Here is a 17,291-nt window from a genome sequence, read left to right as displayed (position 1 = left end):
ACAGAGAGAAGTTGGGAGACTCACTTAGACCTATATAGCTAATAAAAATATGAAGGATTTGAACCCAGGTCTTCCTGATTCCAAGTCTAGAACTCTATCTGCTACACCAAGTTTAAAAAAAAATCTATTGACTTCTTCAGTCCCAGACCACATCATTCATTTTTTTTCTATAATTATCTGGGTATCCATCTCATTTGTGATTTCTGCTCAACCCCTGGCACTCCCCAAATCACCATGTAATTTAGGGTAGGAGAGGAGAATCATTGCAAGTACGACCTATTGTGACCCAGGCCCTCTGTTGAATAATGAAGATATAAGATGAAAATGAAACAATCTATGCCCTCAAGAAGCTTTCATTCTAGCAAGTGAGAGTATACATGTGTGTATTTCTATTTAACAACCAACCTACACACACACACGCACATGCAAATGCATGTGTATTTATGGGTATTTATGCATGTATATATAGATATACACACATACACAATACAATCAACATTTCTTGAGCATTGGCTATGTGCTAGGCACTGTGTTAAGTACTAGGAATACAATTAATAAAAAAGAAAGACAGTTCCTGCTGTTACAGACCTTACAATCTAATGAGAAGAGATCCCACACAAAAAAAAGAAGCAAGAAAAGGGGGGTGGGGAACAGCACAAAGGAAAAAAAAAAAACAAGATGCCAAGAGGTACCAGGAACAGCATAGAGATCTTGTTCCATGGAATTGAAACTAGAAAGAGAAGCAGATGCACAGTGGAGTGAGCAGAGAGCACAGTTTCTGCCCTCTATAAAGAAAGGCATTGGGAGGAGTTTGGTACTCCACATTTTGGGTCTCCAAATGAAATGGAGAGGAAACTGAGAAAGGGAAGGTCAATCAAGACTTAACTAACGAAAATTATGAGAGTAGAAGTGATGAGGGGAGCTTCGGGTGTGTGTGTGTGTGTGTGTGTGTGTGTGTGTGTGTGTGTGTGTTCTCTCTGCCTGTGACCATGTCCATGTTGGGGAAGTTGGGGAAGCTAGGTTGTACAGTGGATAAAACATGAGCTCTGGAGTCAAAAAGAGCTGAATTCAAATCCAGCATTAGTTATTTCCTAGATCTATGATTTTGGGCAAGGCATTTAATTTCTGTTTACCTCAATCTCCCCATTTATAAAATTAAGAAAATAATCCCTAAGGTTGCTGTGAAGATCAAGAGAAAATAATTGTAAAATGTTTAGCATAGTGTCTGATACATAGTAAGTGTGATAAATGTTAGTCATTTATCTAACTTTATGTATCTTTATATATGTGTGTATTATGTGTGTGTTTGTGTGTATACACATACACACATACACACACAGACAAAATGAACACAAGGTCATTTTGTAAAGTTGTGGTATCAGAAAACTCAGTTTCAAACTGTGCTTCTGGTATTCACAATCTATGTGCACTTAGACAAGTCATTTAACCTCCATAAGCCTCAGTTTCCTCACCTGTAAAAAGGGGGGACATTAGATAGACAAGACAGACTCTTTGGCTTTTCTTAGTTCTATAGTGATGATCCTGTAGACGACCTTTTTTTTGCAACTATATAAAGTAAAGATTGGCCAAGATACCTTCTCTAGTCCTTTCTAGAATTAGTCTTCTATAACAAACTTTTCCCACAACTTCCCTAACTATAAATGGACTTAGGCAAGAGAGCCTCTAAAACCCCTTCCATATATAAAGCTCTGGTTCAGTTTGTGGCTTTAAATGGAACTGAGTTTTACATCTTCCTTCTGCCATCATACCACCATGCTTTCTGAACAGCAAACACTTTAAATATTATTGACCAAATGATTCAAATCTGCTTATCACACTAGGAGAGAATGGATACCATGTAGCCTACCCATTTTAACATGGATTTACCCCTCCAGTCAACTAAAGAGAAGCAAACTTTCTACTTAGCCCAGTTGAGCATATAAAGTGAATAAAGCTTTAGAGTTGGATTTAGGAAGACGTGTTCAAATCCCTCCCCAAACACTTACTAGGTGAACAGTCTTAGGCAATTCACGTAATCTCTCTTTGCCTATTTCTTCCTCTGTAAAATGGAGATTATTATGGTATCTACTTCACAGGCTTATTATAAAGATCAGATGAGACAATCTATGTAAAGCAGTTTTCAGTTCTTAATGGGCTATGTAAACGTTAGCTGCTCTTATTATGTTTTGTACTATGATTAATTCCCCCAGAGTTTGAAGCTCTATAGATACACGTCATGGTGAAATGTTCTAGTTATAAGCCTCAGTCACACTCATCAGCTGTAGTCTATCTTACGTTAAGAAGCCAAAGTGACTGGTGTTTCTTGGGATCTGTCAATCATCTGGCCTCTTGTTCGATAGACTGGTTAAAAAAGAGCTGCTTGAAACATTTCAGGATCCATTTTTCCACTAAATACATAAGGACAGACTGAATGGAAGAGTTCCCTCCTGAAAGGAAGGCTGGTAGCTCAAAGAGGCAGAGAAAAGCCCAGAAGGAGACCTGCCTTTGGCCTCGAGCACCCTACCCTATCAGGTTTCCGAGTCAGATTCTTAGGGATCTGAGATAGTTCCTTGTGTCTTGTATGGAAATTTGTTTGGTTTCTCTCTCTCAATCCCCATCTCTTCAAAGATGAAATTCCCTCCCCTTCTACTGTGGGAGCATCTCTTTGCCTGTCCTTGCAGCCTGTCATGGATGTCAGTGGGGATTTTGCTCCCAGAAGAAATTGGATTTTGCACCACTTCATGTCCGCTTTCTTCTGCAAAGTGGTATCTCATGGCTCTTGACCCCCAGTAAGATGTTAACTGTGACTTTTTTTCCCCCTCTTCACATTTCTTGTTTTTCGCTCTTTCACTATCCATGTATATGAATGAATATATTTTGTGTTCTGGCCTTCTCATTCTCTGGAAAATGAGCAGGGAAGAGAAAAGGAAAAGCTTTCCCTGAAAAATGGATTTCAGCATTAACTAAAAGTTGTTGCTTGCTTCCAATTTTCTTACCTTCCTCCTTTTAATTTCTAGCATTCTGTGCTGCGTTCTAGCCTTTCTCTTCCTATGCTTTATTGTGTAACACCAAAAGGGAAAAATTTGATTCCATCAATTTCTTTTGTTTGGATTTTTATCATAATTTATTAGTAATTGACCAGTAAGAAATTGTTAAAAGTAATTACTATGTGTGATTGAATGAAAAAAAATGTCCTCATATCCAATGTTGTCATTACACATTATGGTACAATGTGTTCCATTCTCTAAAATTATACTAAAGTCATTTAGTGGTTGAACTTTGTTATTTTATTCCAAAATAAATATTGTATTATCTACTTCCTATCTTTATGTACTTGGACAAGTCATTTAAGCTTTATGCACTACAACTTTCTCCTCTCTAAAATGAAGAAGTTGGAACAGGAATCCTCAATGTTCCCTTCCAACTGGAACTCTGTGGTCCTCTGATAGTTTACTTTGGTCAGTTAAGCTTTTGTAGTGCCATGCCTTTTATTTGAATATAGGCAAATAGCATGAGCAAGAAACACCACATCTCAGTTAGCTTGAAACCCTTTTCAAGCTGTTGGGATATCCTTTCTTCAAGATTCCTAATAAGGAATCATCCGGCATCCATTTGAAGGTGCCCCATGACAAGGAGTCCTAAGTCTCCCTGTTCTACTTTCAAACAACCCTAAATATGGGATATAAATTAAGTTATATGATGATGATGATGAAAATGGCGATGATGATGATGGTGGTGGTGGTGGTGGTGAGGCTATACGAGGCAGCATTGCATGGTAGAGAGTAACAGCTAGTTCTGTAATAATAAAGACCTGGGTTCTAGTACCATGTCTAATAACCAAACTGTATAATCCTGGGCAAGTCACTTCCTTTTGGTGCCTTGGAAAACTCTCCAGGAATCTTAAGTTAAAAACATTTGCTCTTCTGTGTTGCTAGAGGTATTTCTGCATGTTGCAGTCCCTGTTCTTATAAATATATAGACAGAATACATAGATATATAGATAGACAGACAGATAGACAAGTGGACAGATAGATAGGTACATAGATAAATAGATAAATAAACAGATACATTGATGAATACATACATACCTACATGACAAATAGGTAGGTAAGTAGGTAGGTAGGTAGGTTAGTTGGTTGACAGAAGATGAATAATATATTTTAATATATTTAAAATCTACTGGTCATCCTGCCATCTGGGGGAGGGGGTGGGGGGTAAGAGGTGAAAAATTGGAACAAGAGGTTTGGCAATTGTTAATGCTGTAAAGTTACCCATACATATAACCTGTAAATAAAAGGCTATTACATAAAAATAAATAAATAAAGTAAAAAAAGAAGATGAATAATACATAGAAGATAAAGATATATCACTTTAATATTTTGGCAAAAATGTGTGTATATAAAATCCCATTTAAGCCTCATAACAACTAACATAACAACCCTATAGGATAGATGCTATTATTATTCCAAAATGAGGAAACTGAATCACAGAGAGATAAAGACATTTGCTCTGGATCACATAGACAGGAAATATTTGAAAAGGACTTTGAGTTGGGGTTTTCCTGGCCCAGAAGGCCATATTTCAGCCTCAAAATCACTTCAATGGTCATACAGTTCAATGCAGTCATTTAACAGATGAGCGAGGGTAAGGGAAGTCGGAATTCAAATCCACAACCTCCAAGAAAAAAAGCCAGGGTTCTCCTCTCTCCAGACTCCAAGTCCAACCATCCATCCCTTTGGCCAAGGTACATTTTTGGGGGGAAATCATGTGTTTCTTCCTGGCTCAAGTTCCTCATGCATGCCTTGAAGGTGACAGCCAGACACCAAGGAATAAATGATGTCATATTGCTCTATGGAGTGGATGGGGATAGAAAGGTGTAGGAGATATCAACTCCTCCTGCTATTATGTCTAGTAACAATGATAAGACTCACAATGATAATTTGATCTTGTGGTTCTTGAGCCCTCAACAAATCTGTCTAATTGGAAAGAATCTACAGAAGATTGGCCACAGTAGGGAATGGTAGGAAAGTGTCACCCCAGAAGCTGAGCTCGCACCCAAGTCTGAGCACTGACAGTAATCGTTTAAATGTAGGAACTATAGCATTAGAATGAGCTGAACAAAACCTAGCTGCTCTTACCCAGCCACCACATTCAAAGCTGTGTCTAGGTATATATTTATTAGCTGGAGAAGGAAGCTAATCTTAGGCTCCACAAACAAACTGATTTCTTTCTAAATTTGTCTATATGTCCAGGCCGGTATCCATTCTATAGAAAACAAGAGTGGACTTGGACAAGTGATATTAACCTTTTAGTAGAGTCTATCTTATTCCTAGAAAATATCTCAAAGTTTTTAATCAACTAAAGAATCAGTTAGGGTCATAAAATTCTAGATGCTTTGAGCAGAAAGAGACCTTCAAGATAATTTATTTCATGAATAAATCCCCAGTTTTTCTCATTGTTCCTTGGCTTTTGGTAAATTTTTCTATAATCCCTATGCAATGTGGGAAGGAAATATTTTCTAGAGGTTATCATAAAAACATATATAAGAAATAAAATGTGGTTATTGCCTTGACATGTTTCTTTTATCCATTAAGGTTCTACATAGCCCCAATTAGAGAGCCTGGATTTAGCCCAATGTCTTCCTTTTACAAACAAGAAACTGAGGTCTAGTAAGATAAAATGCTTTCCTTTAATAACAAGCAACAGATGTTATACGAGGCTAAACTGGCATTCAAAGTCAGATTTCCTGATTCCAAATCTTGGCTTTATTTTTAATGTATCACAGTCTTATACTTTATACCAATCACCCACAAGTACCACTAAAAAATTAACATATTTGAAAGGGCCAAAGTAGTATAGAAGAGCAACTTGATGGAGGCCTTTCAGGTGGCTATATTTCAAAAATCAGCTTCTCCTAGAAATAAAATTATTTTTTATTTTTTAAAGCAAATTACATATTTCATACATTTATCTCAAAAGAAAATGCCCTATTGTGAAAGTCTTCAAAGTGAGGTTTATAAAAATATATTTTTTTCTCGACTTCAGTTTTGTGAGGTTTCCAAAGGAGAAGGCTCCCCATTCTCTCTGTACAAACCTGGCTTCTCATAAAAGAGAATTCTAGGATTGTTTCCATTTTTATCCTTCTATCTGGAATTAATGAAATTCAAGATCAGATTACATTAAGAAATTAACAGTGGGTCTCTGTTTACAGTTCTCTGACACCACCCAGTGGTAGGAGCTTAATGGTAAATCTTTCTATCAGGAGAAGGGGGTAAGGGAAATCTTTTTAATTTAATTTTCTCTGGCAATAGGGTATGATTTCATTTTGAAATCTTTTCCCCTTTGATTCCAAAGGTATTAGCATTCGTAAAGTGGTTAGAGAGCCAAAGGAGGGACTCCTATATGAGAGCTCACTGTAAATCATTTCATATGAAGGAACACCTGAAATTTCCCATCCCATCCCATTCAAGATTAGTTATTAACTATACAGGTGCATCTTAACCATGTTCTCATGTCATCTCCTTATGAGGCAAGACATCACATAATAAATATTAGAATGTATCAGAAAAATCATTTAGAAGTGGGAAGATCAATTTTCTTTCTAACTCTGTATATAACCATAAATACTCTCTTTAGAGTCCTGAATTTCATGTTGCAAGTTGAAGCAGCTGTTTCTTTTCAGTTCTACAAGAAAAGAATAGAAAAAAAAACTTTCTGATTATATAAGAAATTCATTTTAAACAACCAGATTATTTTTGTTTACTTTGCCAAACAAACAAGCATTTGCCCAAGCCTTTTTGGGTTCTATTCCATTGAACTCAGTGGAGCAGCTGCTATTTATCTTTCCTCCACTTTCATCTTGACCTCTCACTCATTCTTCCCTTCCTCCTACCCCATGCCCCCATTGCTCTTTTAGGTGTTCACCAACCCAGTCTGCTGCTTTAGAGAGACAATAACAATGACATGATAAATAGAGTTCCAGATGTAGGGTCAGGGAAACCTCCTGGATTCTAATGGTTGTATCATAGATTTAAAGATGACCTTAGAAGTCATCTAGTTAAATCCCATTATTTTGTAGTTGAGGAAACTGAGGCACTGGGAGGAGGGAGTGTTTAATTGATTTTTGGTACCCAGATGCTCTTCTTAAATGTTCCTCTTAGTAGCAGTGGGATCAGCGACAAGTACTTGACCTCAAGAAGCCTCAGTTTCCTTATCTGTAGAATGAAGATAACATGCCTGAAATAGGATCACAGATTCTAAACCCATTCTTTGCTATACACCTCATAAGGACAGTTCTGAGAAAAGTACTTTGTGAAGCCTGTGCCATAGAAATGTGCTATTCAGCAAAGAGATGAGCTAGGAATCATCTCTGCCCAAGGAAAGAACCAAGAGTCTCCTCCCCCTAGCCTCCCAGAGAAGCACTGCTGAAACCGGAAAGGCAGGCAGACTCCAAAAATTAGCTTGTTGATGGAAGAATTCAAACCTTCATCTTGTCATGGCGCCGACACGCAAGCTTTGCAATATTTCTTCTCTAACCAAGTCTCAGAGCCAAAGTTATAAATCTCACAGAAAGTCACTCAGCTCAGACCATGCCTGCTGCCTACTCACTAATTAAGGGTGTAATTAGACTAAAACTGCAAATGGAATTAGAATTCATTTAAGCAGATCCCAGAATTATGAAGCAATTAGACACTTTGACATGACAGTAAAATGGGTAGCTGGGTGGGGGTAGGGATAGCTAGCACTGGGATTGTTTAAAAACCACATCTCTGTTTCCTTTTCAACAGAAGCCAGCCAACCAGTCCCACTCTGCCCTTTGCATTTCCCCTTTAGAACAGGGAGGCCTTATGTAGCATGGGTGGCAAAAGACAGCTGCTGGCAGCCTTTTAGACCAGCTGCCACTTGCTGCCTCCTCTAAAGGCAAACTCAGATAATGACAGAAGAAACCAAGAACTTTACATATAAAGGCAGTCTTTTAAGTGGACCTTTGAATTTTTTAAAATTTGTTTTGTTCTGTTCCCTTAAAAAATGGTGGCTTTGGATTCAAAGCCCATCCTTGTATTCATTGAATTAAAAAAAAAGGAATGCTGTCAGATGATAAAAATTCATATTTTGGAGCATTTTATTCCATTTACAAAGCATTTACCTTGTAGTTATCTATATATCACTGACTCCATTTCACAGATGTGAAAAATAAGGCTCATTATAAATGTGAAGAACCTTAGTAACATATGATGCGTGTAAAGTTCTTGACTTGCAGTCAGAAATTCAGAAATCTTGATTCTGAGAACAGTTTCTTCAACTGTGGAAGAAAGTTGCACTCAATAGTCTGGGTCTTTTCCAGTTCTAGATCTATAAATAAAACTCAAAGTAATCACATGACCAAACTCACACAGGTGATGAAGGGTAGTGCCAACCTGGGATTCAAATTAAGATCAAATCAAGTATAGGACCCACCTCTAAAAAGAGCTGGAAGGAATCCCAGAGACAACATTGTCCAGCCCCCATCTGATTTTTTTTTCTTTTACAGATAAGGAAATTGAAGTCCAGAGAAAGGAAATGAGTTATTTGGGGCTTTGAATCAGCAGGTCATCTCACTACAAAATCAGTGCTCTTTCCTTTGCACTATATAGTGAAAGAATATGTGGCCATATGTCAAGTATATAGGATGTCAAGAATAGGAGAATTGATGAAATGGAGGTTTCTATATTGTACTACCCTAAATCACTGTAGGTAAATGGTAATCTGTCTGCTTCCAAAAACTTTGAGCAGAGCATGTGGCTATCTCTCTAAGTATTTTGGGTCAGCATTTAAAAAATGTTTCCAAGTTTCTGCAGGAACCTTTTATGTTAAGCATTGAGAAGTGTATTTTTATCCCACAAGTTCTCAGTCCTGTTCAAGTACAATTAAATAAACACAATTTCTAACCCAAGTTGCTAATATAGTCAAGATCTAGGAGAAGTTTGAATTACACAAAGATATCAGGATGTTGTTTCAGCAATTATACCATCCATGCTAAATTTAGTAATTAATGGATGCATAGAGAAGGATTAAGTGTACATTATAGAATCTTGAAATTGGAGTGAAAGAAACCTTAAGAGTTCATGTTGTCCAATCCGCACAGATGAGGAAGAAAAACTTTAATGCATCCATCCTGCCTTCACTGTCAAAATGTTAATCACTCAATCTGTTTCCTTAGTCATACAGAAAAGCAGACCAAACTCCTCAGACTGTCTTATTAGAAAATTCAACTGAAGTAGATGACACATGTGACTTTGTTCTCTACTTACCCCACCCTGATTCCTCTCTAATTCCCTAGACCTCACCTTTCCTTCCCTCCTCCTCTCCCCTCTGACTTAAAAAAAAAATCACTTCACACATAACACAAGGGTTTAATCATATTTGATTTAGCCTATGAGTCATTTCACATCAATAAATGGCATCCTTTCTGACTGTGATAATTATTCACATTGCAAACCGCTCTCCCATTACCTGATACTTCTTCTTTAGCACAACTATGGATGAGAAAGATGAGCATCAGAGATTGTCATGTTACTTACTTGAATCAGCCAGTGAAAAAAGTACAACAGCCATTATTTGAAATCAGAACCTCCACACCTAATGTGCTTTCCACTGTGAAATTAGCAGCAAGTTATGAAGAAAAAGTATAACAAATAACTTGGGTTAATTCCTGTCAGGATAAGTTTGAAGAGAGAACTCCGCCATAGGTAAAGGGACAAAAAAAATCATACTTAGAATTTTTTCCAAAACTAATTATTTGTTTCTGTTATATCAGGGCTCCCTAAATTTTTCCCAGTTGTAAGTGTAAATTTCAATCAAGAAATCTTCACATGACTGTAGATATACATGTATATAAAATACATATACAAACCAAATATTTACTGATAATGAATCATAATTTCATGACACATCCCCCATATTAGAATTTGATCATAGTTTAAGAAGCTGAGTGTTACATATTTAAGCTATATCATATTACTTGATGTCTGGAGAAGGGAAGTGGAGGGAAGAAAAATTTGAAACACAAGGTTTTGTAAGTGTAACTGTTGAAGAACTATATTTGCATGTATTCTGAAAACTAAAAAAGCTTTTATTAAAAAAAAGCATGCATTATATTATGTTCCATTAACATATGCAAATATGTTTGGAAAAGAAGGGTAAATAAGTGTTTGCATTTGCTAACTGCTCTTCTATAGATGTAGCCAGTCTTTAGTAGAAACATACCTAAGAAAAGAAAGATTATTACTTGACTAATTCTAAATGAATCAGTTGACCAAAACATAATGAATCAAAATATGCACTGCTGTTAACTGGTTTCAGCAACTCTGCTTCCAAAAGGTATTAGCCTGAAAATAAACAGGAATAGAGCACAATTCAGACCTCCCCCTCCTGCTTTGCCACATTAATGAATTGAGGCCTAGGGGATAGGAGTGACAATTGGTCATCTCTTTTAATTAATCTGATCTCATTTAACCAAGCCTTTGCTATTTGCATGATTTTTGACAGTGTGAAATACTCTTCCCTGAAGCGTCTCTTTTCATTTACAATCTTTTAAAAAATGTGTCTGAGGGCTTTATTGCCTAGTTTTGAAGTGTTTGTCTACAAATGGGTTTCCTCTGCTTAACTAGATAAAATCCAATGATGTGCCGAGTTAGATTGGATATTTCACTGGACTCCCAAGTTCCATCATATCCTTTTTGGACAATATTACTCATTAAACAAGAATGTAAAACCAATTTGCACATTATTCAGTATGAGGGCACTGATGCATGACTTCAGGCAGTATAGCCCAGCTGTGGGTAATGGACCCACAACATTAACCCATAGACTGTATCTTTCTAGTCAAAGAATAGCAAAATTTTCTGCTTCTAGCAAGGAAAGACCCAACTGCAATGGACCCTTAATACCTGCTACTGATAGAGCAGGCTCCATGTCTGTTTGGATCAATCTATATCTATACACACACACACACACACACACACATACACACACACATCCAGGCCTACAGGACACTGTCCCAGCGAAGAATTGAGAGTCCATAATACTGACTACCTAATTCCATGAAAGATCTGGATTAAAAGTCACTCAACATTTCTGGACTTTAGAATTCTCAAATAAACTGAGGGGAGTTGTGTTAAGTAAACTTGAAAGTTCCTTCCATTGTTCAGTCTATAATTCTATAATCAAGAAGTTCTAACCCGGATGTTCACTCATCCCCAATGAGTCCAATATTCAAGGAATCTGTGAACGTGGGGGAGAAAAGTTTTATTTTTTTACTAACCTTTGATTTATGCATTCTATTTCATTCATTTAAAAACTTCATTCTGATATTGAGAGAATTGGATTGACTAGCCACAAAAGTCCATGACACAAAAAAGATTAAGAATCCCTGATGAAATCTAAAAGTAACTAATTTTCAAAGGGACAGACATTTTACAATGGATATCTTTGCATTTATGTGCATTCATACATAGAGGCACACTAATGTATTATTACTCACTAGCAAATTTGAATTGCTACATATCTTATATTTCATAGTGGGGATCCAGGTTCAGTCAAAAGTTATAGGTACTGACAATTGGGATTTCTCTTTCCTATCCTTGAACTGGCAGCCTAGGACCCTAAAGCATGGCTGCTATATCTCTCTTCTAGGAGTAGCCTTAGGGATTGAGAAATATCTTTCTAACTCTACAGCTCATGAACCCCCACTGGTGGAAAATGTTGGAGGAAGTGTGGAGAGACAGAACCATTAATGCATTCTTGATGGAGTTGTAAACTGATTCACTTTCCATTCTGATTCTATTTTGGAGAGCAATTTAGAACTATGCTCAAAGGGATATAAAGTTCAATATCACTACAAGATCTATGTCCTATAAGAGATTGTGGGGGGGGGGATCAATTTGTATAAAAATATTAATAGCAGCTGTTTTGTGAAGTCTAAGTGGAAATTGACATGATATCAATTTGGGAGTGACTGAAAAAAGGTATGTTATATGATTATAATGAAATATTATTGTCCTATTAAAAATGATGAGCAAGATGATATCAGGACAACCTGAAAAGACTTACATGAACTGATGCAGAGTGAAGTGAGCAGAACTGGGAGAACATTTTACACAGAAACAGCAATACTGCATGATGAATTGTGAATAACTTAGATATTCTCAGCAATACAATGATTTAAGAAAATCCCAAAAGGACTCATGATGAAAAGTGCTATCTGCTTCCAAAGAAATGATGTTATCTGAATACAGACTAAAGTATATTATTTTTCTCTTTCCTTTCTTCCTTTCCTTCTTTGCTTCCTTCTTTCCTCCTTTCTTCCCTCCTTCCCCCTTTCCCTCCTTCCCTCTCTTCCTTTTTTCTTTTCCTTTTTCTTATCCAGGGGGAACGAAAATATAGGTCATTAAAATATACAGATATTATATACAAATAAGGAGTTGGCCATCCAGACATTTTCAAAAAGCTCTGCTACCAAAGATAGAAATCTTTGAAAAGATACCATCTCTCCTACAATGAATGTTTTTCCCCAAATCAAGAAATTTTGGTTCTGTTTTTTTAATAAGTAGCAATGAAATACTATTGTTAAGAGAATCAAAAAACATGCGTGTTGGAGGGAAATTTTTTAGTCATCAATTCCAAAGCATCTATTTTCTAGATAATGAAAATAATATATGACATATAGCACTATACAGTATATGGAATGCTTCACATATAGTATTTTATGTAATTTTCAGAACTGCCCTATGAGGTAGGTGCTATTATTATGCTAATTTTACAGAAGAGAAAACTGAGACTTAGAGAAGATATTATTAATATTAGTCCATGGATTTAAGGTAGGATTTAAATCCAAGCCTTTCTGACTCTGAATACATCACTTTATCCATCAAGCCAACTGCCTACCCTAATAAAACATAAAGCAGAAAGAGATTAAGTTGACTGTCCAAAGCATGATAGCTCTTTATTGATGACAAGACATATACTCTGGAGGATATCTTGCTAATGCTATACCTTCTTTTCTAGGGACCAATGTTCAAGAAGCTCAGAATATCTTGAATAACAGTGGACTTCCCATTACATCTGCCAATGACTTAGAAGATGCTGCTAAGAAGGCTGTGGCCTCCGTTGCACCAAAGTGATATTTTTTTTTTTTCCCTTCTGGTCCTTGAGGAAAAGAAATGAGTCACAAAAAAGTGACCTACTTCATTGAATTTAAGAAACCAGTTTGGGTTATTATTGAATGGATACCATTCAAAAAGAGAAGTGACAAAATAATGTTTATAAATCTTAAATTGATAATTTTTGGATAGGAAATTCTGGCAGCTTAAATACTTTCAATTTTACATAGAATTTTTCTTTGCAATAATGAGCTACATTATTTTCTCCTTTGTTTCCCAAGAAGTGAGCAGTATTTCACTTACTAGCCAGAACCATCCATATGGAAAAAGATGAAAGATGTGGTAAATAATTTGAATTTGATCCAAACTCACTTCAGAGATAATTAGTCCAGTAAAATAAACAAAATTTACTGACTTTAGAGCCTTTCTTTATCAAATACCAATATGGTCCTGTTTTGAGTAGAAATCTCAGTCATGCTTATTAACAAAAGGGCAGAGTTAAAATATACAAATTCATCTTTCTTCCATTTTAGAGCGTTTTTCAAGGCAAAATTGATAATTTCCATGCATGTTATGTAGTCAAAGATATTTTCATCCTTACTTTTTTCTCATGGAAAAAACACACTGATATCACACATATAGTGTGTTATTTGCCTTAACATGAATTGAGCTATATACCTCATCATAGCAAGAAAACCTGTAGCCTTAAGGTCACTCAGTTTTCATATGAAAAATAAGAATGTCTTATTTTGGTTAAAAATTATTTTGTTAATTGTTTTCCAAGAATGATTGGATGATAGATCATGTCAATTTGTATGTAATTTACAAATGTCCTTATCTTACAATGAAATAAAGAAGCAATGCAGACTGTACTTTTTCTCATAGTTCCGTCCATTTATATGGGGAGGGATTTGAATTGGGGATTTGTTGAAATTTTTTACCTATTTCCAAATTTAAATAAAAGCTTTTGTTTTATGAATCTTATAATCTTTTGTGCATGAATTTCATATTTCTATATTTCACTATTTGGTGATTTTATCATCAAGACATAAAAACCTTAGGTATGAATAACCATTCAGAAAAGAGAAGATTTAAGTGGGCTTATTGTCATGACTATTGGGGTCACTCCAGAAGAGAGATTCCAAATCCCAACCCTTAAGCCACATGTGATCCACACCAGATTTATATTTAATTGGTAAGTACTTAAAAAATAAATAAAAATAACAAAAATACATGTAATAATTACACTTTAAAACTAAGTCAACATTAATTGTCCCACTTCTATTTCAGTTTAATACCACTGTTCTAGGAAATGACGCTTTTCAGGCTTATCCTAACACTTTCCATGTAAGAAATCATATGTAAACCAGAGAATCAAGAAACTACTGCTGTGAATATGAGCACTGGCTTATTCTAACCGTAATCTCAGGACATCCCAGAGTTGGAACAGTTGCTCTCCATCATCTTAGAACTTGTAGGTACCTTAGAGGTTATTTAGTCCAATTAATTAAATAAAGAAAGAAACAGTACCTGATTTTGACTTGGAATCAGGTAAGAATTTAAATGATTGTCAATGATGTCTACTGCTGGCATAATCAGACTGGCCCAGCTTTTTCTGGCCAATGAAGCCCTATTGGAAGTCTTCATTTGCAATGGAAAAATGCTGGGTTTGAAATCAGAAAGCTTTCAGATCAGTTCCAGCTTTGCCAGGTATGAATTGTATGTTCCTGAACAAGTCACATAATGTGTCTAAGACTCAAGTGTCTCATCTATAAAATAAGGGAATCACTTATAAGGTCGTTTTCATTTTGAAATCTATGATCTTATTCCTGTTGCAAATTTTCCTTTTAATCACAGTGTATATATTCATATGTAAATAAGAAGACAGCATATATGTGTGTATATTTCTGTCTGTATAGATTTACATATAGTATTTGCACACATATACATGACAAATGCAAAATAAATTCAAGGTAGTTTTGGAAGGGAAAGCATAAACAGCTGGGTGTAGGGGTGAGGGTAGAGATTGGGAAAGACTTCAAAAAGAAATCTGTGCTTCAGCTGAATTTGGAAGGAAACTAGAGATTATGACAGGTGGTAAGGTAGTTAATTCCAGAAAAGGAGAGACAATCTAAGAAATAAGTGATAGCCAAAACAAGGGGGAAGTGACCTATATGTTCAAAAATGTTTATAGCAGTTCTTTCTGTGGTGGCTAAGAGTTAGAAATTGGAAGGGTGCTCATAAATTGGGATATGACTAAACAAGCTATGGTATATGGTTATAATGAAATAGTATTGTGCTAAAAGAAGTGACAAACAGGATGGTTTTAGAAAAAATCTGCAAAGACTTACATAAACTGGTACAAAGTGAAGTGAACATAACCAGGAGAACATTATATAGAGTAACAGTAGTATTATCAATGAAGTACTGTTCTTAGCAATACAATGATTCAAGACAATCCCAAAGGACGAATGATGAATCTGCCTCCAGAAAAAAAAAGAATTGAAATTATTTGAATACAACCAGAAGCATGCTATTATTGACTTTCTTTCATTCTTTTTCTATATTCAAGTCTTCTTTTACAAGATGACTAATATGGAAATGTTTCAAGAGTGCACAAGGATAATATTTCTGATTGTTTACTAAGTGAAGAGAGCTGGAAGGGAGCAAGAAAGGAATCAAATTTGGAATTCAAAAATAAAAAATGTTAAGAAAAAAAATTTAACATGTATCTTGAAGTAATAAAATATATTTTAAAAATAAAGGAGGAGGAGGAGGAGAAAAAAGAAGAAAAGGAAGAAGAAAAGAAGAAGAAAATATGCATGGATGTTCAAAAGTAGCCAAATCATAATTCCATCTTGTTTATTTCAAGAAATCACAATTTATTCTAAGACTAGATGCCTTTACTATATATTTTGAAATACATTTTTATCTCATAGGCAACACATTACAAGTATGCTTTTTTGGGCAGCTAGATGGCACATAGGATAGAGTACCAGCGCTGCAGGCAGGAGAATCTACCAAAACCAGCCTTAGATACTTAACATTTACTAGCTATGTGACCCTGGGCAGGTCACTTAACACCAGTTATCTTAGAAAAAAATAAGTAAGCTCTTCTTCCCCATTTTTCAATCTATCTCCTTTTATAAAAGCCAAAGTCCCCCTGTGCTTTTGTTGCAAAGACCATATCCTGAAGAACAAAATCCTTTTGTCTCTGGAGTATCGTTCTTTACCCTACATCACCCCCACCACTCATGATGAGTATCTTGCATGATCACCTGAATTTAGGCCAATTCTAATCTTTTCACTAGTCATCTTGCAGCCACAAGCCTACTTCTCTGTCCTTCAATCCTTCTATTTTCCAGCTTAATGAAATAAATAAACAAATACTAATATTGCTCTTTGGAAGGTTGTACCAGTTTATGGTTTCTAAAATTGTATATTTTTAGAATTGTACAATTGCAAGAAAAGCCACTGAGGCAGAGCTACAAGCCAACCGCATTTTATTAAATATTCCATGGTCCCTCTAATGAAAGGGTGTTCAGATCTTTCTTGTGATCCGAGATGCTCCTAATCCCTAAAACCTTGTGTTTAAAGGATTTGATATTGGGCTCAATACCTGAACACTGTAGAGAGGCAACTCAAAATAAAAAATCCCATTGGCTAATAGACCTTCTTTTGAGGACCAGAAATTATATATCAATGAAAAAACTAATACATCACTGGCAGGGAGGGTTATAGGCTAGGCAAAGCATGAGACATCTCCACTAAGTATCATCTCCCATAATTAAGTGGTTATAATATGGAATTAAGATGGTTATCTGCTCATGTTGGACCCCCCCAAAAAAGGATAGGTTGAAAATAGGACAAAAATAAGTTGGGGGCTTTTTAAAGAATCAAGGCGTCCCACCCACACCAGACCATGGAATTTGAGCAAAACAGGATGGAGATATTGCTGTCAGCATTCTTATGATTATGGAAGTAAGCTTTGTAAACAAATTGTGAGCATTGGATTAAATTTTGAGACCTACTATAAGAATCTATCTTATCTAATTATCCCTATATGATTTATGTAAAATATCAAACTGATTAATACTGATTGGAATAGAGTAGGTGTCTAAATGAATCATTCCTCACAAATCTATATCCTAA

At 35.8% G+C, this 17,291-nt stretch overlaps 1 protein-coding gene across 1 annotated transcript in view; it reads left to right on the top strand.

The window, feature by feature from the left end:
• The window catches only part of SUCLG2 (succinate-CoA ligase GDP-forming subunit beta), a 317,191-nt gene extending 303,073 nt beyond the window's left edge, over window positions 1-14,118 (top strand). The window contains exon 11 of the mRNA XM_023498103.2: window positions 13,045-14,118. Within this exon, the coding sequence (XP_023353871.1) occupies window positions 13,045-13,160 (116 nt within the window). The 3' untranslated portion in view covers window positions 13,161-14,118. The remainder of the gene's footprint in view (window positions 1-13,044) is intronic.
• Window positions 14,119-17,291: the final 3,173 nt, after the last annotated feature.

The sequence above is a fragment of the Sarcophilus harrisii genome, chromosome 1, assembly GCF_902635505.1.
Source record: "Sarcophilus harrisii chromosome 1, mSarHar1.11, whole genome shotgun sequence".
In the NCBI taxonomy this organism is placed as follows: domain Eukaryota; kingdom Metazoa; phylum Chordata; class Mammalia; order Dasyuromorphia; family Dasyuridae; genus Sarcophilus; species Sarcophilus harrisii.
Note: the sequence above shows the minus strand (reverse complement) of the source record. Positions and strands in the feature narration are given on the sequence as shown.